Source organism: Phyllostomus discolor, chromosome 10 (assembly GCF_004126475.2).
Source record: "Phyllostomus discolor isolate MPI-MPIP mPhyDis1 chromosome 10, mPhyDis1.pri.v3, whole genome shotgun sequence".
NCBI classification, from domain to species: domain Eukaryota; kingdom Metazoa; phylum Chordata; class Mammalia; order Chiroptera; family Phyllostomidae; genus Phyllostomus; species Phyllostomus discolor.
The window spans coordinates 23,313,845-23,339,792 of NC_040912.2; the positions used below are offsets into that span (position 1 = coordinate 23,313,845).

Sequence of the window (25,948 nt, forward strand, 5' to 3'; positions counted from 1 at the left end):
AGTAGGAATCCATGAGTGAATAAGGCATTGAGTAAGTCTCTAGAAAGTGGTACTGGCAGAAGCATGGTGAATAAAGAAGACAAATGCACAGCCAAGAGAATTGTCTGTTCCATTGATATCGAGCTGCCCCCACCCTTCTTCCAGGATTAAAAGCACAATCTACCACCGATCACAGATTCCCCCAGGGTTATCCTCTGCTGCTGGCAGGATACCCACTCAGAACAGTGGTATCCAATTAACTTTGGTGAAGGGAAGTACGTATTTTGAGCTCATTCAAAACCTTCATTCCTGACAGCCTGTCCATCTTTTCCATGAATAAGCACTAAGGTGACTAGAGAAAGAAACTGACTGACATCCATTGAGGGCCGGGGGCAACTTAGGATGTAAAGAAAAGGCATAACTTTGCACAAAAACATAAGAACTTCTTTTGTGATTATTTCATGGCAGTTAGTTCTACTGATCCATATCAGCCAAGTTCAGAGATGCTGGCAACAAGAGCCTGAATGAGCTGCAAATGCTTTATTCATTTGTTTGCTGGCTTTATTCTAGACTTCACCCAAGGCTGCCAATTTACTTAGTTTTCTCAGTAAATGGATTAGATCAAAAGTGCTAAAAGTTGTGTGTGTTTCCTCAACAATCCAAAGAGTTCCCCCAAATATCGTGCCTCTTTTTTAGGGTAAGGAAAAGTGAAATACCACAATTTGCCTTTCATATGAGGTATCATCTGTCCAAATTGTTGGGCACTCAGAAAACTCACAGAAGTGGGAATTCCTTGAATTTGTATATCATCTATTTCACCCTTCATAAACTCACATGGTTTACCAGAGATTCTAGTGTACTTGCTACTCTCTGATTATAAGATTTATTGGCATACTGTCATCCACATAGATACCCTATGGGATGATGATATGAACAAAATCCCTGAAGAAAAACTGGCTCAGAGAGTTGATGCAACCTGATGGTAAGATACTGAAACTGTCCTTTCTCCTTACCTGGTGAAAGCAAAGCAGAAATACAAAGGCCAATGGGTTTATACAAAGTTGATCCTCATGTGTAATCAAAGATGTGCAAAGTAAGACAACAAAGAGTTAACCACTTAATCACCCTTTTAGTTTTCTTTTTTAATTTAATTTATTTATATTTAGAAAGAAGGGAGGGAGAGAGGGAGATAAACATCAATGTGTGGTTGCCTCTCGTGTGCCCCCTACTGGAGACCTGAACCAAAACCCAGTGATGTGCCCTGACTGGGAACTGAACTGGCAACCCTTTGGTTTGCAGGCCAGCACTCAATCCACTGAGCCACACCAGCCAGGGCTCACCCTTTTAGTTAAAAAAAAACCTGTATAATACTTTGATAATATCAAGTTTGGGTTGACATATGATGAAATGGTACTTAAACACTGATGATCAGCATATAAATTAAGATTGCCATATGGAGAATGATGTGGTAATACTATCAAAATATACTATTAAAATGTGTGACCCAGCCCTGGCTCGTGTAGCTCAGTGGATTGAGCATGGGCAGGGAAACAAAGGGTTTCCAGTTGGATTCCCAATTGGGGCACGTGCCTGGGTCTCAGGCCAGTTCCCCAGTAGGGGGTGTGCAGGAGGCAACCACACATAGATATTTCTCTCCCTCTCTTTCTCCTTCCCTTCCCTTCTCTCTAAAAATAAATAAATAAAATCTTTTAAAAAAATGCGTGACCTAATAAAATCATTCTGATATTCTTGCTAGTGACACATTGCATACACGCATGAGTATATAAGTAAATATGAGTATATGTTTAAGGATGTTTATTTCTGTGAATATGCAGTGTATCTCTAGGAAACACATATGGGATTCAAAGATAATATCTGGATACTCTGATGGATTTGGATCCTCAGACCCACTTCAAGAATATAAAAAGGAGTCAGGGCACTGAGGAAGGAGCATCCGTAAAGCAAACTCTTTGAAAAGAGAGGCTGTTCTCTTAACTTCATACCTTATGAGGGGCTCTTTTTCAGGACCTCTCTATTTCCTGGGGTCTGGGAGTCTAGTTCCATTTTACTTAGGTCAGCTCTGGAGCAGTAGTGCCAGCAAGCTACTGCTGTGCCCGGGGAGCCCTGTGGGGCAGGGCCCACACTTTCAGAGATAATTATGGTGAGGGCTGCTTCCTGCAGACTCCATGAAGACTGTGCTGTAGAGAGAGAGCGCAGCATGGGCTCATCCTGGGTGCTGCCCAGAAAGCCATCTGGAGGGGCACCAGGCGTGGAAATCTGCTGTGTTTCCCTTAGGTAGTTTAGGATGTGATGGCGGGGGGGGGGGGGGGGGTGCTGCAGTGGTTTCAGTGAGCATTCAAGGATTCTCAGTAGGCGCTGAGATGCTACAGGGCCAGTGGCAGAAATTCCATGAATTTGGCAAATGGCTTCATGGTTTTGGGTCACCTTTACCTCATCTATAACATTGAAGAATCAGTTGGGAGGATTGGGTTCCTTTATAGGGAAAAATATATGTACATGTATACATTTGTGCTTTATGATATTTATGGTCAGTCAAAGTTCCATGATTAACCTACCACCTTCAATACCCCCCTGTGTTTTTATATATTGCTTTGATCCAGGAAGTTTAAGGCACAGTAAATTATGATATCATTATATCTATGAATTTATTATACTTGATTATAAATCCAGTATGCATAGTAGCTGTTCTGAGCACATAATGAAATGTAATACCTACCAAACCATTAAATCAATGATTATGGTTATTAATATTAATGAATTGATCAATAATATTTATTACCTTGTAAACATTTAATGTACAGTAATTACTTTTGCAAGTAATATAACAGGTCTCTTGCCTGAATACACAGTTATCCATTAATATTAGAATGAATATATTCTGAAGAATAGCCTTATTCATCAGTTATAGAATATGTAGCACAAAAAAATAACATATTGTAATCAATCCTCTCACCCAAAAATGAAAATCTGTATATTTAAAAGTGCCATCTGCATATATTTAATGCATGGTCTTGCTCCTCTAGAATAGAAACTGGATTCATTTCTTTAATTGCATATTAAATGTTGATTTAGGTAGGTCTTCCCTAACACTTGAAGCAGACTGTAATAAAAGAAAAGTGTGTTTTTACTGACAAATACCTTTACAAATTCTCATTGTTTTGACAACTATATACTATTGAGGTTGAAATGTGAGGTTGTTTCACATCTGTGGTTATTAAAATCTATATCCGATTTCAACTTATAACTTGAAACCTTCAATGTATTATAAAATGTCAAATAGGTACTTAAATAGGGAATCTGACCTCATTTTTTATTTTTATTTTTTTTTATTTTTTATTTTTTTAAGATTTTATTTATTTAATTTTAGAGAGGGAAGGGAGAGGGAGAGAGAGAGAGAGAGAAAGAGAGAGAGAGAGAGAGAGAGAGGGAGAGAGAGATATCAATGTGCGGTTGCTGGGGGTTCTGGCCTGCAACCCAAGAATGTACCCTGGCTGGGAATCGAACCTGGGACACTTTGGTTCCCAGCCCGCGCTCAATCCACTGAGCTATGCCAGCCAGGGCCTCATTTTTTATTAATCTCCTTTAAGCATCCTCTTCTATGTAGTTTTGTAATTCAACAAAAAGATGTTTCTAATGAAATTTAGTTTTCATTAAAGAAAAATCACTTTGAGATTACAAAGTATGTATCTTGAAACATTGTGAATGATAAGATAAAAATATAGCCAACAGTGAGCAGTTTTCCATTAAGTTGAACAAATATTCTAGCAGAAAGTCCCATATAGCTGTAATGACTTTTCATTTTTCCTGTTTATTTAAATTTATCTAAAGATGTTGATTTTCTAGTCCTATTTCTGATGGTCTCGGTTTCTTCCCTGAGCCTGCTGAAGCCTTTGAGAAGGCATTATGGAATGGCAAATAGAATTATCTTCATTTAAATGATTCAGCTTTCCCCTTTCTCTCAACACAGAACTAAGCAAGCTGTTCTTCATCCTACAGACTGCATATTTCAAGAGTTTACTAAAGAGTTTTTGATTAGTGGATAGAATATTTTAAAGTATTGTTCCTCCATAACTTATTATGTCTTCTCATTGAAAGCCTCTTCTGTAGTTTTATTACTCATAAAATACCCTTTCCTGTCTTCACCTGCTACACTGACAATGATTTCTTCCTGTTTGTTTGTCTACATTATGTGAATTATGAATGGGGTGTACATTGTTTCTGTCTTGCCCAGTACTGAGGCAGTGCGAACAAAGGAATAAATAAGGGCTGCAAGATTTGCCAAGTATAAAGTCCAGTAGAGGAGGGATAGTAACACACATGCCGAAATTAGAGATGAACAAGAAGCAGTAAATGATCAAGTGCTCCTCTCTTTGTCCAAGGAGATGAGAGTCTAGGTGGCTTCCAGAGAAGAACAGTTAATACTTAAAGTTAGATTCAAATTTTTAAGTTGGTTTGTCTCATCTTTCCCATCATCTTCATACCTAACACTTGGAGGAATTAATGATTTTCAAGCAATTTTTATGACAGTTACTCACACTGTTCACACAACTATGTTGTAAATTTTTTTATTTTATTTATTTATTTATTTATTTATTTTTATTTTTAAATTTGGAGGATGCTACTCATTAGTTAATTCTTTTTTTAATTTTATTTACTTATTTTTTAGAGAGGGAAGGGAGGGAGAAAGAGAGAGAGAGAAACATCAATGTGCAGTTGCTGGGGGGTCATGGCCTGCAACCCAGGCATGTACCCTGGCTGAGAATCGAACCTGCGACACTTTGGTTCGCAGCCCGCGCTCAATCCACTGAGCTATACCAGCCAGGGCTTGTAAAATTTTTTAAAAAGCCAAGTGCCACTGTCTCTAATTTAAAGATTTGGAGAGGAGTGGTGATTTGCTCAAGATCATGTGACAAAGAAAGGACAGATCTGCAGGTCTTTTCACTCACTGACCCCTAGTATTTTTTTTTTTAAGAAAACAGATTACATAAATGTCTGTGGTTGAACTAGGGGTGAAAGTCAAGAGGACCTCCTACCAAAGTCCCTATGGCCTCCCTCCCTCCCTGAGGCCATACTACCCTGTCCCAATGGATATTCTCACAGACCCTGCCTCAATTCTTCTAGACCTTGTCTCTTTTTAGGCAGCTCTTTACATGTGGCGCAGCAATAATATTAGGAATCCGAATGCTGCTTTCCTGTGTGAAGCAGCATTCCTGACCCCATTTAAGTCGTGCCTTATCTGAGCCAGTTCGAATGTCTCGTCAGTCCTGGTGACCCACTGTGCTTAGGGGCCAGCTCTGCCGCGTTGTCACAGGGGTCACTGTTAGAGTCAGTCTCTTCACTTCTGGGTGTGTCATTTGCTAATGTAAAGTCAATACTTTAAATCTCCCCTGTTAAATTTAGTATTCCACAATATGTCACGGGCTTGAGAAGATCTCTGAAAGGTTAAGAGCCAAAGGGAATGAGAGAGAACCAGAAGCTACATGGACACGAAAGAGGCAATCAGCGTGCCCTGCTTCCATGTCCGCGAGGAGATACAGGTCAGAACAGCATAAAGAGCCTTGAAAGTTGGAAGGAAGCGTTTCAGCCGGACAAAGGTGACTCTAAGCCAACCACTGTGGGTTCTTGAGCAGGTGATACATCAGACAAATATAAGTTTGTCAGAAAGGCTGTTCTGACAGGGTAGCACGGGATGCTGTGTACCTATTAGTAGCAGTTTATCCTCCTACTACTGTCACAAAACAGAGCACACTTGGCTCAGGACTCTAAGAAAGAAAACAGAGATCAGAGGATGCCCTGAAAACATGCTGTGTGCAAGGATTTGTGATAACTTGTTATTGAATGGGCGCAGGGGAGAGTGGACAATGAGGAATTAGGAGGGATAAGAAAGATAGTGCAGCGGGTCGGCTTGAGGGGAAGATGTTGACTTTGGTTTAGAAGCTATCATATTTTAGGTAAACAGAAATATGGCTGTGGTTATTTTGGTTGAAGTCATGGTTATGGATGCTCATCTCAGAGTTGAAAGTTCAGAGAAAAGAAAATAATATTGGGAAAATATCCTAAAATTGGTAATCAAAAGCAGTAAAAGTTAGCATTATTTTAGAATCACTGCCTTATTTTTCTTACGTTTTCATGAATTGTGAATTACAACTTATGATTAGATTCTATATCATTGGTATTTCCATATTATCCAGGCCATGGGGAGTTGGCCAGGGCAGGTGAATGTTAATGAAGTCCAATTTTAGTCAATATAGAAAAGACTTTGTAATCATTATCACTGACCCTAAACTTTCTTGCTTTTAATTTATATCTTTAACTTGGATGTATTAGACTTTATTTCTCTCTTTAATTTGTCATAAAAGTTATGACAGTTAATCAGTGTTTGAGTTGATACTTGGCAATATTACTTTGAAATAATTAATATGTGATATTATGATTTATACTAATAAAAGTATATATTTGGCCATTCAGCTTCCCCAAACCCCTGGAATTTTCTAAGTGTTGAGAGTGATAAAGGTGTCTTTTATTAAGTCAATGAAGTGGCTTTTGGAAAGCACCCAAGGATGGGCCTGGTTGTCTGTGGCACCAAGAACTCACATGATTACAAGGTTGAAACTTTCACTCCTCCCCGCCCCCACCAACCTCCAAAGACGGGAGAGGCCCTTGAGATTGAATCAGCACCAATAGTCAATGATTTAATCTGCCATGCCTATGGAATCAAGCCTCTATAAAAGCCCCCAAAAATGAGTTTGGAGAGCTTCTGGGTTGGTGAACACGTGATTCAGCCAGATTCAGAGTGGAGCTCCTAGAGAGATCATGGCCACTCCGCACCACTTCTGACATTTCTTGCCCTACGTGTCTTTTCAACCTGGCTGTTACTAAGTTATAGTCTTTTATAATAAACTGGTGATTTAGTAGGTAAAATGTTTTTCTGACTTGTGTGAACTGCTCTAGTAAATCAACGGAACCCAAGAAGAGGGTAATGGGAACCTCTGACTTATAGCCAGTCGGTCAGATGCAGAGGTGACAACCTGAGCTGCACCTGGCATCTGAAGTGGGGGAAGGGCATTGGATAGACTGAACTCTTAACCGGAACCTGATGCTCTCTCTGGGTAGAGGGTGTCGGAATCAGGATGAATTCTGAGACAGCTTGCTGTTGATTGAGAATTAATTGTTGCTTCTGGGAACCCTCTCTGCCTGACATGCACACATTGAAATTGGGTGCAGAACCCAAAATAAAAACCTAAAACATGCCTGTAATATGTTTAACTTCTCTTCCTACTTAGAGTTTTAAAAAGAGGCAAAGAATCCTTAATGTGAAAAAATGTCTTTGATGAAAAGAATTGCCAAAACGATTCCTGCCATGTAACTCCATTTCAGAAGTCCGGTAGGTGGTCTGACCCCATCTAATAAAGCTATCTAGAGTTTTCACTTGGGGTGGCTCTGCAATTGTGCCATGAGTCTCCATTATGGTTCATCTCCTGAACAGCATGGGTGATAGGGAAACAGCTGCATGTAAGCATTTGCTGTGTGAAAGGAGAGAAAATGCATGTCCTGGCCCTTCCAGGAAGGCCTCGTTGCTACAACAGTTTATCCCATTACTAAATACACGCCACGCTGATAGCCTCACATTCAGCTGTTGACCAGCACCGCGGCCTTCAGCTTTAATAGGGAGCATATGATCGCTCCAGCTGGCAGATGACACCATTTGGCAACGTTCCACAGCAGCTCAACAAAGGATTTTCAAATATCAAAGCAAAGGGAAAGACCTCTGCCTTTATTTAAAAAAAAAAAAAAGTGGTTTGACTGTGCATGCATTTTGCGTCCAAATGAATGATTGCTTCTAACTTGCTGAAATCTGTGAAGGAAAGGGCACACTTAGAGAATAAAATTAGCTCAAAGAATTGTAAACTGTTTATTCACATTCATAAATAAATGGTAAATTGCAGGAAATTTAATTTCATGTTTCAGAAGAATGCAACTGAACATAGTTAAAGCTCAGAAAAGTTTTTTTTATTCTATCTGAAAACACAAGCCAATAAGAAATAAGATTGTTTAGGTTATGACAACTTAAATGAAGAAAGGGACCTTAGTGGTCTTTTCGGAAAATGTGCTCTCACCGTGTAGAAAAGCTATGGGGCAGAGTAATCTCTACCTGATCGGAGTCAGGCAACTCGACAGTGCCGATGGAGGAACACCCCAGGTCATGACCCCAGGTCTCTTGACTAGAGCATGGAATGCATCATTTTATAACTTGCCACAAACTGGGGACTCAGAAAACCTGGCAGTCCTCTTGGTTCACTCATTTTTTTCACTGAAAAAGCAAACACTGAATTAGTAGAAAAACTAAATGTGTCTGAATATATTCTGTGTTAATCTCTGAATGTAATTTAAAAATTAAGTGTTTGTATGTAAGCATAGTTATGGGACCATAGAAATTACTGTCAATTGGCTGATGGCTGTCAGAGGCATATTTGAAAAATGTATCTACCTCACAAACCATGCTATTTTTTTCTGAAATGGTCAGTAGAGTTACAGTAATACTCTATATGTGGTTTAAGTCCCATTACCCTTATATTTTGCTGGCCAGGACTAGAACAACCACATTCCTTCTTAGTCATGTGGGGTATCCTGAACATACCATATAAGTGAAAAGGAAACTGTCACAGAGACCACATACCTTCTACTTTGACTTTGACTTTCCAGAGGGTCATGTTCTCATGAAAATCATAATGAGCCAGAAAATATAGTTCCCCTAAGCTCTATAGTGTCAACTTTTTGCATGACTAGAATAAACAAAAGAATAGTTAGAAGATGACAGCCTAATAGTTTATGGCAACCATGGATGATTTGGTGAACTACTTAGTCTCACTAACAACAAAAAAACTGAACTTAATAAATATTACAGTGTTCATGGCTCTACCCAGCTTCACTGTAAGGCCATGTGTGGGTTATACCCAGGTTCACTGTAAGGCCGTGTGTGGATTATGCGGCCCTCGAATGAGCCCCAGTGCGTGAGTGCTCAGCCACTCCTATGGCCTTAGCTTTGAACTTTGGTGTGCTGATAATTCCTAAAAGTATACAAGTCATCCAGAAATGTACTAAACCCCTGACCCTTAATTATGGATCTATCTATAGGGCATTTCTGTCTCTCTTGGATATGTCCTGGATATGTCCATATCAAATCGAGATATCAATGTCCAACTCATTTATCAACTGCCAAAAACTTACTTCTCATTCCATGTTCTCCATTTCAAAGGAGCGCAGGGCCACTTGCTAGACGACCAAAGCTTGACACTTGCAAGTTTGTTTTATTTCTTTATTCATCTTCACCTGAGGATATGCCTTATTGATTTTAGAGAGAGAGGAAGGAGGGGAGAGAGAGACAGAGAGAAACATCAATCAGTTGTCCCCCCTCACCCTCCCCAACTACAGAGCAGTCAGCAACCTAGGTGTGTGCCCTGACCTAGAAATGAACCCCCAACCTTTTTTGTGTATGGGATCATGCTCCAACCAACTGAGCCACCTGACCAGGGCAAAACTTACAAGTTTTAAATGATCTCTTTCTTTCTTTTAACCCTTTCAACTCTTCATCAGGTTGTACAGTTTCTGAAGTCTGTAACTCCTTTTAATTCTTACGGCCATTGCCTTTGTGGACACCTGCATAAACCTCATGAGCAGAAAGATCTAGTTAGAGTCCCAGTTCTGCTACTTCCTAAATTTGGATAAGGCATTTAGATTCTATTCCCTTATCTTTAAACAAAAGGAAAGGAAAAAGGGGGGAAAACTGTGGATCTTTACCTTACAGAGTAGTTTTGAAGACTGTATGAGCTATTCCAGGTAAAACACAGTGCATGACTCACAATAGACATTCTCACAATAGACATGAGGGTCACTCTCATGTTTATGATGATTTCTCACTCAGCCTGACCAATGTCTGGCTCATAGTGAATACTTAACAGGAAATACAATATCTGCCTTTTTGCTCCAAATCTTTCAGTGGCCCTCTTAGCCACAAGAGGTACTTTCTAGGTCTACATAATCAGTTACCTGGATCTGACCCTAGGCTTCAATTCCACTTATTTCTGTTGCTCAACACAACTCCTTACATCAAAGCCAAGGAAAAGTCTATATTTTCCCCGCCCCACCAACAAACAAAAGGCTATTTTCTTTCACATCTCGATTAACTACCTTTATCACAATTTGACAAATTCTAATATATTGTTTAAAATTCATCATAATAACCTACTACTTCATATAACATTCTGTGCCTCCCCAAGCAGAGTTATATGCTTCAGACTTTAATTACTGTAACCTTGTCTTTGTACTTTTGAAGTAGAGTTACCTAGTACACATTTGTTGAAATAATGGTTTGGGCTATTGGAAAATTACAGGAGAGACAAACTATAGATAGATCGATAGGTAGATAGATGATAGATAGACAGACATCACATACATTAAAAGCTATATAATCATATCCCATAATATTGTTCTCACATTTATGCTACTGATGTCTCTTATGTAGGACCTATATTGAAAATTGTAACATTTATCAGAAACAATGTATTCACTCTGGCTTTTCCATAATCACTAATTCCTCTTTAGGATAAGCGGCACATGTGCAAAGGGCATGGATGGTACAAATCCTGCTCTGTGAACTAGTGATGCTAGTTGATTCACAACGTGCCAGTGAGTTTGGTGTCAGCCTCAGCTAAAGCATTTGCTCTCACAAAGTGAGGTTTACAGTTAGTTTAAACTGTGGGGAGAAGCAGGGTTCTGGTTTTAGAAAATCCATGTTCAGTTGCCAGTCCCACTACTGACAAGCTATATAATCTCAAACACATTCCCTAACCTTTTGGAGGCTCCTTCCCTATAAAACGGAATTAATACTGACACCCACATAAAAGGATACTTGCAAGTATTAAATGAGGTAATATGAGTCATGTTGTAAATGTAGGCTGTACAGATTTTCAGATGCGCAAGACCCGCAGGTTATCATAGACCACATTTGGCATTAATCTGCTTCAAAGCATATAGAACAGGAACTAGAACTTACCATCTTGTAGCATTGACATTCCTTATCTGAAAATTGCCCTAGAAATCCATATAGCATTGCTCAGATGGAGAAAGATAAGTCCTACATTAGGAAGGCCCAAGAGCTGACTTGGCTTAAAAGTTTCATGTCCCACAGGAGCTGATATCTCTGGAAACAAGCCCTTGTCCTCTCCTGCAAGTCCCCACAAAACACATCATCCCTGTTCTAGGCGTTGCTACATTTAGGGAAGCCCAAAGCTATGACTGCCTACCAGGTATTTATAGTTGTTTTCCCAATGTAGATAGAATTTATCCAAAGGGGCCATGTTATCATAAATAATTTGATCTAGTAACATAGCTGACATCCCAATTTCGATCAGGTTTCCAGAATAACTGGAGGTAGTTAACTGATGGTCCCCTTCATTATAAAAGTTTCAAATGGATGGTTAAATCTGTGCCTGTATATACCATATGAATTTGATAAAAATTATACAGAGGATAATATCTAAATATGTATATGAAACCAATCTCATAAAGAATAGGACATATATTTAAGAGGAGAATAGGGGGAATTTTGTAAGAGGAAAGCTATACAGGTTATCATTTGGACATTATTTTGTCTGATTTTCATGGACAAACTCACTTATAAGAGTAAAAATTTATCACAGAAAAAGTTTTGTTCTGTGGTTAATGCCATACCTAATGCACCATTGATATGCAATACATGATATTTGAGCAAAAGGGGAGTTTAGTTCTCTCTGTCATTATAAGAAAAACAGAGCTGACTCACAATGTCCTTTGACCCCCCACTCTTACATGATCCTGCTTCCCAGACCTCTCAACTCAAATTGGCTTCGATGCTTTGAGCTCTGTCTCCTAAAAGATCAGTTTTTGTACCCATGCCAGTAGAATTAAGAAGATTGAATGTGAGCTGTTACATTAAAATGGACCTGCCTCTCTGTGTGGTTGATTACCATAGTTAAATATAGCACCTGCATGACAAGCAGAATTATCTGCGGATTCTCCCACTGGAACAAACAGCTCTATCACGGCGACAGACTGCCTCTGTCTTGTAAACATGCACCATTGGTTACCGACCAAGATCAACACAAGGCCGCTCAGTTCCAGGGATTTCCTCAAAGTGCATCTGCCCTTAGTTATCGATATTGATAACATCATCTTTATCTTCATATATGCACATTACACTTTAAAGTCCAATATCCCTATGATTCAAGAGGGCACAGATAGGTAAGAGTTTGAACACAAATATTTTATGGATAAATATTAGAGATTTATTTAGAGGATATATCTATAGTAATAGAGGTATAAATAGTTTATATTTATAATGTTTATGACATATTTAAGATATCCGTATGTATACTGTGTCTTAAAGGGTGAAGTGGAAAAGTTGATATATTTATCTAAGTATACATTAGAATTGTGACATTTCAAATAATAAAAATTATGTTAAACATATATTACATTATTTTTTCTGTTTAAAGCAGTATTGTATTAAGTTAGCCAGGCATGTTTATTTAGATCACTAAGCAGAATGGAAATCATCATGTTAACAGTTCTTGGTTTCTCATTTTCTAAATTAAAACAAATCTGGAATGAATGAAATGAACAATATGGTAAACTTAGTTTCAGCTAATTTTGCTTAGTTCCTTTATTTTCTATTTCCCATAATAGTTTAACAACTCCCACAAAATAGGAGGAAAAATGCAAATGTTAGCTTTGAGCCTAACTGCTTTTACACATCATAAATGTTGATCTGTTTTCAATGAAATTAGGATTTCACCTCCAAGTAGAAATAAAACTGTCCAGGCTGATTTCACTCCGGAGTGCAGAAGAGAAAGTTCGTAACTGTCTGTGTGCCTGTGATGAGAATGTCGATGCTCTTTTGCAGATTCTGCCAGCAGGAGAAGCTGCCAATGACCTTCCAGTCCTGTGTGATCACCAAAGAATGCCAGGTGTCGGAGTGGTCAGAATGGGGCCCCTGCTCAAAAACATGCCATGATATGGCGTCCCCCGAAGGCACTCGTGCACGGACGAGGATCATCAGGCAGTTTCCAATTGGCAGTGAGAAAGAGTGTCCAGAGCTGGAGGAAAAAGAACCCTGCGTGCCTCAGGGAGACGCAGCCACCCCCTGTGCCACGTGAGTAGATATGGACCGCAGCCTCTGCTGCCGCATCTGCCCGAACCACATGTCTGTTCAGCTGTTTAATTTAGCTGAGTAGCGGTGGATTTATAGTGATTTTTTACAAATTCTAAGTAAGAAAATAAAATACCTTTTTATAAACACTATGCTAAAAATGATTTTAATGAATAAAACTGTCTTTAATAAGCTGTATTTATAAGTCTCCATGAAGGCTCGAATTTTATCAGCAATTCTCTTTTTATATATTTTCTATAATAGGTGTTGGCAGACTTTTTCTGCAGATGTCCTAAGGCCACATAGGTTTCTGTCACAACGATTCAACTCTACCACTGCAGATACAGACAATATGTAAATGACTATGGATATGTTGCAATAAAACTTTATTTACAAAAATAAGAGGCAGTTTGGATTTAGTTGCCAAGCTATATTTTATCAACCCCATTTGTGGAGGTGTCCAGTCTGTGGCCCAATACAAAATTGTAAATTTACTTAAAACAGTATGAGATTTTTTGTGTGATTATGTGTTGTGGTATATTTAATGTGTGGCCCAAGGCAACCATTCTTCTTCCAGTGTGGCACAGAGACGCCAAAAGTAAAATAAACTTTCAAAATATAGGTTCCTGTTGCTTATTGAGCAAGTCCTATTAAAATTCAGTGCTGCATATAACAAATCCTATGTAAAGAGTAAAATACTACATCAAAACAATAAGCTCCTTGGGGACAAACATTGTGCCCACTCACTCACCCCTCCCTTTTTTTAAATGAGAAGCTTGTGTCACAGGGTCTGACACACAGTAAGTGTCTGATAAACACCCATTGCATTCAGACAAAAAAAGGCTAATTCTGGAATATTTGGCAGTATATCCATATTCTCTTTGTCCTTAAAAATAACACTTCCAAGCTATTACTATGAATTACTTTGGCAATAAATACATTTCAGTTTAGTTCGAATGTAGACTAGTTAGCCCTGACTGGTGTGACTCAGTGTGTGGCTCCGTTTTGTTCCACAAAGGTCTCTGGTTTGATCCCCAGTCAGGGCATGTGCCTGGGTTGTAGGTTCGGTCCCCAGTTGAGGCAGATATGAGAGGCGACTGATCCATGTTTCTCCCTCACATCAATGTGTTTCTCCCTCTCTTGCTCCCTCCCCTCCCCACACTCTAAAACTAAATAAATAAATAAATTTTAAAAATGGCATATTCATAAAAACAACTTTCAAAACCTTAGCTTCTCAAAAGATGCACCCAAGTTTTGTGAGGAGCTTCTCTGGACTACTCCAAGCAGGTGGAGAACATGCATACGGCTCGAACATCATGAACCAGTGAGGAGGAAAAGGACTATCCCCACTATTCTAACAATAACATTAACAATAACAAAGACAGTGATAATTTACATGAGATCTTCAATTCTACAGCACTTGGGAACTGCCCCTTTTCCCCTAATGTGACAAGCGACTGAAAACCCCAGAGAGGTCCTCCCTGCCTTCTCTGCAGTCCCACTGACTCGCATTCCTTCAGAATAGACTCGAGGAATTTGCCTAGATCTCTGATCAGAGTGTTTTATCTCCTATGAGTGTCTTCTAGTTTTGTCCCAAGCTAGGTGCTTTGTTTTTCCCCCTCTCAGATATTCAAGCACTATTAATGAAATAAATATGTATCCTGAGTCTCTTTCTTCTCCCCCTTTTGGGAGAGTAGCATTTTTGGAATGTGTAACCAAGTTAAATTATTGAAAATATATTCCTTTCATAGGCCTCCTTAGGATGACTTAAATTGAGACTCCATTCTGTAAACATATAAAATGTTCATTTTAACTCTCCTAATGACTTGTTTGGTTTTACTTTCCTCACCCCCATCCCCTTCACCCAAGACACCAATTATTCTTGTTTTCAGAATTAACCTGAATGCTGTACTCCCTTTATAAACATGTGTCGAGTGTTATTCCTGATGCCCCCAGTCCTACACCCCTGTTAAGCCATGAATCCCCACTTACACAAAGGAAAAATGAGCCTGAAAGACAGCCTTATTGTCATGAAACTTTACCACTGAAGGACCAAAGCATCTAGATCAGACATCTGAGAGCCCAGTTAACCTTTTTCCCTAATTGAGATGAGCATTAGCACATCCATTTGTACCTGTGCTGGCTGTTCATCTGATTAGTGAGGAAGCGTCTTGGTTAAAGTGACACAAAGTGCTACATGAGCCATTTTCTTTGTGCTTTTAGAATATCCATTTTCCTTGAGGTAGAGAAATGGCCACCACTTTCTATCTGCAGAGGAATCGGGAAGCAGTTCCCCGACCACCTCCTTAAAGCATGTGTTGGGCTGACAAGCTCCTGACATTTCTTCTGCATCATAATCTTGACGAGAGCTTTAATTTAGAACCACAGATCGTCTTTCCTGTGTCCACTGATTAGAAACGTCAGCTCTTTTCATCATTTATCAGCATTCATCGGGGATGCTCAATGCTATAGAAAACCACTCTCATTCCTGACAATAAAGAGAAAACTCTGAATTGTGAAATGTTCTATTTTTTAATCCTAACACACCATTATAATTTTGATCTAGTGTGAAGAAGCAATTTTCATGCATTTTATTAAATGCAAAATAAATGTTTGGGTTGATCACCACTTAGAATGTTTTCCACCCTCAGATTCAATCCTCTTTTGTTTATAAGTATTAAGAAAGGGCAAACCTGAGTTCAGCTTAACTGAACATAAAATTTCATGTTTTCAGCACTATGCTCTCTTTTCATAAAATATTTATAAGCAACTTCCAGTAATTGCAATTAAAATAGGATCATCCTAAATTTAACTCCTCTTTAAATGGAGTACTGCTGAGGATAAAGAGATTGAATGTGGACTTGCACTATGGATGTGGCAGTCTGTGATTGATTCAAGAGGTAAGTGTTTCATGAAATAATTTTCTTAAGAAAAAAATATGAGAAGAGCAGGGCAAAGTATTTTTTAATAAACATGGTTGCCACTGATGGCATTTTCTTTATCCAGGTACGGCTGGAGAACCACGGAGTGGACCGAGTGCCGCGTGGACCCTTTGCTCAGTCAGCAGGACAAGAGGCGAGGCAACCAGACGGCCCTCTGTGGAGGAGGGGTCCAGACCCGAGAGGTGTACTGCGTGCAGACCAATGAAAACCTCCTCTCACACTTGAATACACACAAGGACAAAGAAGGTAAACTGTGTTTTCTTCTCAAGGATCATGCATATAGACTGAGCATGGCATGCTGCTAGGATACATATACTCGGCCAGCCGGGGTATGGGTAGCCATATTTCTGTTCACATCATGGTTGATAACCACTATGGTGAACAGCAATCTAAATTTTGGTTGTAAAAATTTATTTCAGTTCCGTCTTTGATCAATTCTGATTTGCTGACTAGTCTTCATTACATTTTCTAAATTTAGGCTGTGAATCAAAATTTAGCTGGAGTAATTAATTATAGAAATAGAATAAAAATTTATCTGGTAAGTATATGCAAAGAAGTATTTATTCTAAACCCTAAGTTTTTTCTTTCTATAAGAAATAAAACCTGCTTATATAAAACACCTCCTTTTGCTATTTATATAAAATATAAATAACATGAAAAAATTATAATATTAAGTGAAAATTTCAATTTGAGTTTAAATGAAATAAATACAGAATAAATGCAGAATCAAACTACAGTAAAAAAAATTATTTAACCCACAGGCATGACTGTTTTGTAACCTGTAATTAAACACATCTTAGATTTTTCGATTTGCTTGTTTAAATCTGTTTTGGACCAGATGTGATACACTAGCAAAAGAATAAGTGATTTTGACATGGCCAGGGCTCAATGTATATTGTTATATATTATATTAGTCTGAAATTCTAATCATTGTTGGATCAAGTTTACATTCAATTAGTAGCTTTTAAGTTCACACAAAAATTAATATTTTTAAAAATGCTCTAAACTAACCCTTATCCATTTCCCTCTGTCTGAACAATAGCAGGATGTCTATCACTGATCTATTCAACATATATTTTTTAGTTGCCAACAGAGTTCCAAAAATTGTGTAAGGTGGTGAGATCATGTCAATACAGACTTCATGTCAAGGAAAGTTCATGGTCATCATGGGGGCGCACAAACAAGCCGATAGTTACAATACAATATTCTGTAACCATAAATGAGTTTTGGAGTAACTGTAAGGGGCTGGGAGCAATGGAAACCATCATGGGGAAAGGAAGTGGCACTTGAGTTGAGTGATAGTGAGTATGTGCCTTACAGTTCAGGGGGTCAGAAATGCCAGAGGGAACAACATAGATTAAAGAACACCATTAAAGAAAAGTGAAAACAAAGGAGAGATCTTGCCAGAAAAGATGAGTAATGTTGCATTTAGCAAATTGCGGACATGATAGGATACTATTTCCCAGCAAGTACATTGGTTGGAAAAGGAAGAAAATAAAGATAAAGACCTTAGTTGACGTCAGTAGAGGAAAGACCAAAAAGGGGGTGTGGGGAGTGAATATATAGTGAAGGAATCTGATCAAGAATGACCAGAAAAGGAGGGAAATAACCAAGAGAAGTGTTTCAAAAAACAAAAGGAGAGAGGACTCCTCACCTCCCCAGGAGGAGTGGCACCAGTGACAAGCAATTCGTGGAAAAGAAGCATTGAGGTTTTGCATCTTTAGCTTGCAAATTTAAATGTTTTGTAGCTACTAACTTTACACACATATCAACTCATTTAGAAATGTAGCCTAAAGGTACATTTTACTACTAATGTGTCTTGAAGGTGTAAGAAGTAGCATAAAACTTGTCATTTTAGTACATTAATATTTTCTTGGCCACTTTAATGAGTACATTTTTAACACTCTTGGGTGGATTTATTATAACAGTCCTTTCAGGGTAGTATAATTTCATTGCTAGAGGCAGATCAGGTTTTAGTTTCTCAATGTCAATTATGTCCTGCAGGTTATTACTTTCAGCAGAGCCTTCAGAATTCTGAATTGCAACTGGATATATTTTTAGATCATTTTGTCACGCAGGTTCCCCACTGCTATCAAAACACAGCAGAGCACCAAAAATAAAAGTCACACAAGAGAAGGAAAACAAAAAGAATATTATTGTTACGATGTATCTGTTGAACTAAGCAAATGTCAAAGCAAAGATCAACAGAAATGGAAATAATCAGTTCTTCTGAAACTAATATTTCTCATGTAAACATGTAACATGAATAACTTACAAATGTGTCCTTTCATGTTAAATACAAAGAATACTAATAAACTGGTAGTCTGCAAAAACAGTCAATTATTCCTAAAAGTTGCAACCATTTTCACCCCTCAGAACTTAGAGTGTATGAATTTACCCCGGAAGCACTTAGCATTTCCCAGTACTCAATGCAGCGGCATCCCAAGGGTGACGTGTAGAAACTAAATGCGTGTGAATGGAGAACAATGTGACCGTGGACTGTGAAGAGTGTTCAGTCTATCTTCACTGAATAAAAACGGAAGAATGAAGACTTATTTCATAGAGAGAGAGAAACCTCCCAAAATAAGTCCCTGCATCAATTCTGACAAGAAGGCACTGATCTCAAGAAATTCTGACTGTGTCACGATGAACAACCTACCCTAAAAACCATTAATATTATACTTAATTTGAAGAGCAAATTCTATACTGTTATTTTGGCAGATTCACTCTATATATTCTAGAAAAGTTGTTTTCACATGTAACCAAGCCATTAAACATACATTAACTCAAAATAGAATACACTAACTCATAAATAAAATTTCTGGATACAAATATACTGAAAACAAGTGACAAGAAATTCACAACAACTTCCTTTTTTATCTTGGCATATATTATACAGGAAATGATCACCTTAGCACAAGAACAGAGTCACTTTAAATAATTTTATTCATCAAGGTATTCACTACTATTAACTGACTCACACAATACCAGGCCATAAGAATTTTCCTCCTTGGACCTAATATATTTAATTTCCAGAAAAATTGAAATATGTATTATTAAAGTACTCAAAGTGTAATGTATGATATTCACAACTTAGTATCTTATCTGTGTCAATTGAATTATATCTTCAGAATGTTTATTAAATCGGTGATCACATATTTAAACAGTAGGAAAAGTACATCTACTTGGTATTGGAGTAGTCCACATTTTATTCATGTATTGTTTCTGGCCATAAGTAACCCTCCCAATCGTGACAACTGAGAAGACTTAGTAGTAACACCTTTGACAATTTCTGTCCAGCCAGCTGAGCAGAATTCCAGTAGGCTGTGAAGAATCTCCAGCTTATGCTGGCATGAAATCTACCCTTATCAGAAAATGACAGGAAGAAGTCTTGCCCGTGGGGAGGTTATTGGTGTAAGCCCTAGAAAGCTGATGAAGTGTTGCTGATCACTGGATGCATGAACATGAATTGATTTTTTTACAAGCACAAAGTGAAGTGAAAGATTTAAACTAAAGTATCTGAGAAATTCTTCCATTTGAAACAGATTGAGCATGTTTTTAAATGAGAGAAACCAAAAGTATCCCTTATAAAACACCATGAAGCTTGCCGTGATTTATATTATAAGAAACTTAAGAACATTTCTTTGTAGAAAAAATATGTAATAATTCACAGTGAAATCTGGGTAAGGTCTATGGGATTTGAGGTTATTAAGAAGGACAGTCTGTACCACGAGCCTGTAGGATGACAGAGAGAATGAGATAAACCAGCAGAAAGGTTTGGAGGATCCATGGAAGCATGGGTGGAGGGAAGGATGATTGAACTGCGAATGGGTCGACTGAAGGATGAACAAAAAGCTCGTGTTTTCCCATGTTCTGCAACAAAATAAGGAGAATAAGCATAGCCACTATCCCTACATGAAATGCAAATTCTTTATCATTGTAGTCTTTATACCATTTCTACAAACTAGCCTACTTTAGTCAAAGCTATTTTGAAAAAAAAAGTAAAGACTATGCTCATGGTCCAATTTCCCTGTTATTTCAGAAAGTAAATATCAGAGTATACAGAAGGCTAGTGCTGCACCTTTCCTGTCCATCACTTTTGAAATGACAGGTAGGTGAGAGTGTTTTACATGACATCTCAATCAGAAATGTGTATCAGAGATTCTCTACACATTCCCTGACGCAGTCCTCAAACCACCCAGGAAATAAAGTGGTGTATTTCCACTTTCTATCTTGCTAGAAATATATCAAAGCAGTCCCATAAAATAGAAATGACTTCATGTGTCTTTGATTATCTAAACCATCATTATATAGCTGTAAATTATTAGAAAAACAGAAAAAGATTTTAAGTTTATTTACTTATCTAAAAATGCCACTAGGGCCACTTGATTATAAAAACAGCCATATAAAATTCAGTTATGAACACTTTGTTGAGATAAATTAATGAAGATACAAATATATTTCATAATTTATATTTCTAAGCACACCACACTGTGATCTACTATTCTTAATACAGTAAATGAAAATGGAACTAAACCACAATGGCTACATTTTGGAAACAGCCTACACTGAGGCAGGGAGATGTGAAAAGCACTGTAATGTGACTACAGAATAATGAAAATATAGGCAATCCCTGAAGGAATCCGATCCTCCTGGAAGTTAGTTACTTGGATATTTTGTGGGGGAGAAGGGCTGTTACCCTATGAAATGTCTCTGTGATCAGTAGATTACAAAGTGGAAAGAGAGATGCCAAATGGTTTCAGCCACTGGGATTGAAGCAAATAAAAATGTACATGCTGGGAATTAGATTGAGCTGGTCAGTAGTCTACCCCAGATGTAACTCGAGAATTTTGGGCGGAGGAAGAGCTTACTAATGAGATGCCATGCCTCTACAACTTTGGCTTTGAATACAGGAAATGATTTAGTTGTTAGATCAAATGATGAGAGTCAAAATTCATGTACTTTGTTTCAGTTTTGGCCACTCGTTTAAGGCAAAACATCTATTTTTATCTTCTAATAATATAAATGGCTTTAAAGCCTTTGAACTTTCATGTTAAGGCTACTTTCAGAAGAACCCTAGACCAGGGAACCTATTTTTATTTCTGCTTGGCCTTGTGTCCTTATGCACATTACTTAATTTTATTTGCCTAAAAATATCTACTTAATGACTCTTGTTCCAATTTCAGCAACATGGCACATTAGAATAACTGAGAATCATCCTTTGCAAAACACCTAGACATGCAGACTACAGTATTTTTTAAATGCTTTTAAGAGCAGAAGTGATGTCTTAAAACTAAATGATGTCCCCGAACAAACCAGGAAACTTGAACTGTTGCTTTCTGTGGTCGACCTTGGGTAGGGGCGGTACAGGAAGAGGGTTAGACATTATGGAGACTTAGAGGGAGTGAAGCCCAAAGGGTTGCGACATCAAAGTTTTAGCCGGAGAAAGAGAAGACATGCAGAAATATTGCATTACTTCATCCATCAGTGAGTGCACAGAGGGATTCAACTTACCTGTAGAGGGAGATGATCGGAAGCAGGTCAGCCTCAGCCACAGGTCAATGCAAAATCAAACCTCTCCTAAGAATTCCAACTGTGGGCCTGTACTCACAGCGGGACAATAACATATGCACATTGAGATACACTGGAGTGAGATTTCAACTCATAAACTACAAGGACATATTAAAAGGGATTAGAGAGAGGGAAAAATTAAATGCAAAGGAGTTAGCAAATTAACAGTGAAATTCTCAACAGCCACTAAAAAAGCAAAGTAACAAAGATGATGTATTAAAACTATTGAGAGGAAAGTAACTGTCCACTTAGAATTATTTATCTAGCTACCTGTCATAAACTGTGGGCAAAATTAAGACACAAGGGGAAGAATCTTGCTTCATTAAACTCTTACTGAAAGAACTGCTAAATGATAAGGTTTAGGAAGAAGGAAATTGAACCCAGAAACAGAAGAATTCAAGATGTGCAAAGAATTTGGTAAACACATGAGTGATCAATATAAGTATAGGTATATGTGAAGCAATATTGATATGTTTCATGGCTAAAGCACTGAACAATTAGTTAATGAAAAGCATCAATATATGACAGAAGGAAATGATAAGGAGTATATTGTCTGGAAAAAGGTAGAGATACTAAAAACCATTATATATTATTAAGTCACTTTGCATGTTAAATTGTAAACATAATTAGTTAATTAGTGATTATTAATATATAACTATGTAATCATGTAAGATAGTATAGTCAATTATTAATAATTATATATATCCTTTCCAGTCCAACAGAGGAAATAAAAGGGACTACATAAAATTCAATCAGTTTAATATGAAGTACTCAACAAGAGGAAAAGACCTCTTTTTTCTTACAGAGATGATTTAATTAATAACAAAGAAGACTAAAATCAAGAAATATGGTTTTTGAGTATCAGTCAAAGGTTATTACAGAAAATCGTTTTTCTCATTATTACTACATCTGTGAAACCAGCCAGCTGTATTATTAGTGTTTGCAGTGATCAAAGAGTCTGGAGTACTCAGCCCAGACATTCACCACTGCTGGCAGATGCATAAACCCACCAACAGGCCATACGCGTTGTGTTCCCCAGGCAGTGCCGTCTTATACACAAAGTGCTAACGAAGATTTCATTCCTCAAGGAAATAACATGAGGGGGACTTACGTTCGTGCATGTGCATGATGTTCAGACTCTTCAGAAGACTGAATAGTTGGACCAATTAAATGACATTTGATAGAAAGTTTCCTTGAATAATCAAAATTGCCCAAAATTTTCCTCAGATTTTTTTAGAGTGAAGGCTAATCTTCACAAACATAACTCTTCATAAAAATTATGTTGCCAAACTGATATTGTTCAATGAAGCAGGAACGTGGTTGCAGACTTGGAGAAGAACCTGTGAAAATTCATGAGTATTTCAAAACTATCTTCCTTTCTATTATTCTGGTTCCTTTCCAGTTTGCTAATGGGGAAGATGAATGACATTGGCATTATTACCTGGCCAAAGTAATAATGACAAGGGAATTATTACTAGAGAAGACAATAAAATTCATTATGTGTGTTGGTGTCTTGGACAAAGTTGTAGATAGTGTGCTGATAAAATATGTGAGTGATATGAGGATAGAACATATTGGATAACAATCTTATGACACAAAAAGATAATAGGCTAAAAACAATGGAATTTCTCCAACAATGTAAAGTCTAATGTAATACTTACAAATATGGACAGTTAAGAGCCCACCCTGAAAGAAAATAATAGTAATAATGATGATGATGATATGAGGATGGTGACACTATTGATAGCATTTATGAAGTACTACGTTAATTGTTTGGTTGCTGTGAAGATCAAATGCCTGATATGGGGAAAAACTAGTTGGAATCAATGACTTCATGTTAAACTCACTCTTTGTTCTCCCAAGTGTTACTCTTCTGACCATCAATCACAATCTGATTGATGAAATGCTACGGATTTGGATTTCTCACTTGGTATTCCTTCATGGAATGAATGCTTATTGAACAACAGTAAAGTTGCATCACTAATTTGGATGTGGAAGGTAGAATATTTGAAAAATCAAATTTGATCCCTGTCCTCAGAGAGCATATAACTAATAGTAGCCCTGTATTTCGAGCTTTGTTACTGGGGCTCAGAACTGACCCTTCCCAGGGCTGACATGGAGAGACTTCTACACACATTCCAGTTTGGGACTCTTCAACAAAGCCCTGAAAGCACACTACAACCATGGTTCACCCTTGATAAAGAACCTTTACCATTTAAGGGTGAACTATTTTTCTGGAAAACAAATAAACTCAAAATGCAGTTTAAGAATCTCCTAGATGCTTTAAGAATTTAAGAAAATGCAAAAATGCCTGGATGCTATCCATTGAGATGGTGAATCTATAGTTCTGAAATCTCTGTCATTTTTATAAACATCATTGTGATTATAATCAGGAGTTGATTTTACTATAAGGCTTGAGAGTCCTCTTAAAAGGCTCTTTGCAAAGCTTTGGGAGAGACAGGGATAGGGGCCAGAAAATCCATGTTTTCTGAGCTCCAAAGTTTATGCAATTTAGGGCACCCTCATTGTTTAAAAAAAAAGAGAGAGTTCAAATACAAAATCACTAAGATCTCTGCCAGGGTCTCAGAAGGGACATCTGGGTATGAAGGGCCCTGGACCTTAAGCTTCGTGTGCTTCTCCATAAATCTGTCCCAAATTCTAACAGGTTTTTGGCTTCTATTAAAGCCAAAGAGAATCACAACTTTAAGATAAGAAACAGAAACACAGGCATTCATGTGCTGAAAAGCCCTGTTTGCTACAGTTCCAGAGGGAAGACTGGAGAAAAGGGAGTGCCTGGGAAAAGTCCCTGGTTGTCTTCAGAAGTGATTCGAAATTTCATTTCTTGTATCGGTCTTATTTATGCTCGCTGAGGCCTGCTTTTAGGTCCCTGAGCTGCAAATCTTTAGAAAGCCACTATCCCATGCTAGCAGTTAAGCTGAGAAATTGGAAAGGAAGAACACCTAACACACACAGATACTCTTTCATCTTACTTCATACTGGTAACACAAGATGGAAAGAAGCTAAGTGTTAGTTAAAGACCTTCCATTAATGAAACAAGAATGGGGGATGAAATGTCACGAAACTTGACACTATCAAGTGACTGTAGTGTGTGTGATTTCTGTAACCCTTAAGCACCGATTTCACTGAGTCCGTTGTGGCTGAATGACAGCATCAGAAGGAGTTTTGAAATGAGCACTCAGGGATGTGCACTGGTGAGAATGAATAGCACTTTTTCAAAGGCACACTCCTGCCTGCTCTCTGAGAATGTAAAAGAAATGGGTTGTGACTGCCTGTTCCCTGCCTTGCTGATGATTGCTCAACAGGGAGTAGCTCCTCTCTCCAGTGCTAACAGAGGAGTACAAACTACATTGTGGAACTCATTAATATTTATTCCTTCTAAAAGCAGTGGGCAATAAAAAGGGAAATAAACCAGGGAGAATAGCAATGGGAAAAGGACACCATGACAACAGATACATCTTACAAAGGTTGCACCATTTATTGCCCACAAAAATGCACTCAAAATACTGGGATCCGTATTATGATATGATTAGTCTGAAAGCCAATAAAAATGCCTGTTACTGGGTGAAATAATTTATGAAAAAATTGTATATTAAGCACAATTGAAGAATTCAATCGAACCTTCCATATTCTTATAACTACATATGTTGATATACCTCTTTACAAATTCACATTTTCAATATTCAGCAAAGCTGCAGAGTACCGGAGCCTGTGCTGTATCTGGCTACAGGCGAGAAGTTTCGCTAGCATTGGAATCACCTGTCTGTTACAACAGAAACAGTGACAACCCTGTCCCTTTGCTCTTGCTGCTCCTCCATTTTCTGCTTTGAGATACTTTAAGCATTGTCCCAGCTCTCCAAATATCTCCTCCTATTTAAAATAATCCTTTTTATACTGTAAGACCTCCATAATCTTTCTTCATACAAAGCTTAAAACCTTCTGACACTATATTACATAATTTGCCATTGGATTATATATAATTGTATTCTTTGACAATGGCCTCATGAATATTCATGCAAGCTCCCCAAGATTTTAAGCTTCTGAGGTGGGCATAGCATTTTTCCCCTCCTAAACTTTATTAGCCATCATTCTTACCGTAGGTCTGGGTACATTTGCTAATTATATCATTTAGAAATCGCTTTAAAAAACACAGAGAAAGCCCTTCAATTACAGGATGTTGACTTCCTAGACATCTAATTTATGGTGTTTTATTTCAGATTAATCTGTCTAA

The 25,948-nt window shown here is 37.9% G+C and overlaps 1 protein-coding gene across 3 annotated transcripts in view; it reads left to right on the top strand.

Annotated features, from left to right (window-relative positions):
- Positions 1 to 25,948, top strand: part of THSD7A (thrombospondin type 1 domain containing 7A) — a 349,815-nt gene that overhangs the window by 162,062 nt on the left and 161,805 nt on the right. For all 3 annotated transcript variants that reach the window (XM_036010570.1, XM_036010569.1, XM_028525671.2), the window contains exons 3-4: positions 12,941 to 13,189; positions 16,193 to 16,374. In XM_036010570.1, the coding sequence (XP_035866463.1) occupies positions 12,941 to 13,189; positions 16,193 to 16,374 (431 nt within the window). The remainder of the gene's footprint in view (positions 1 to 12,940; positions 13,190 to 16,192; positions 16,375 to 25,948) is intronic.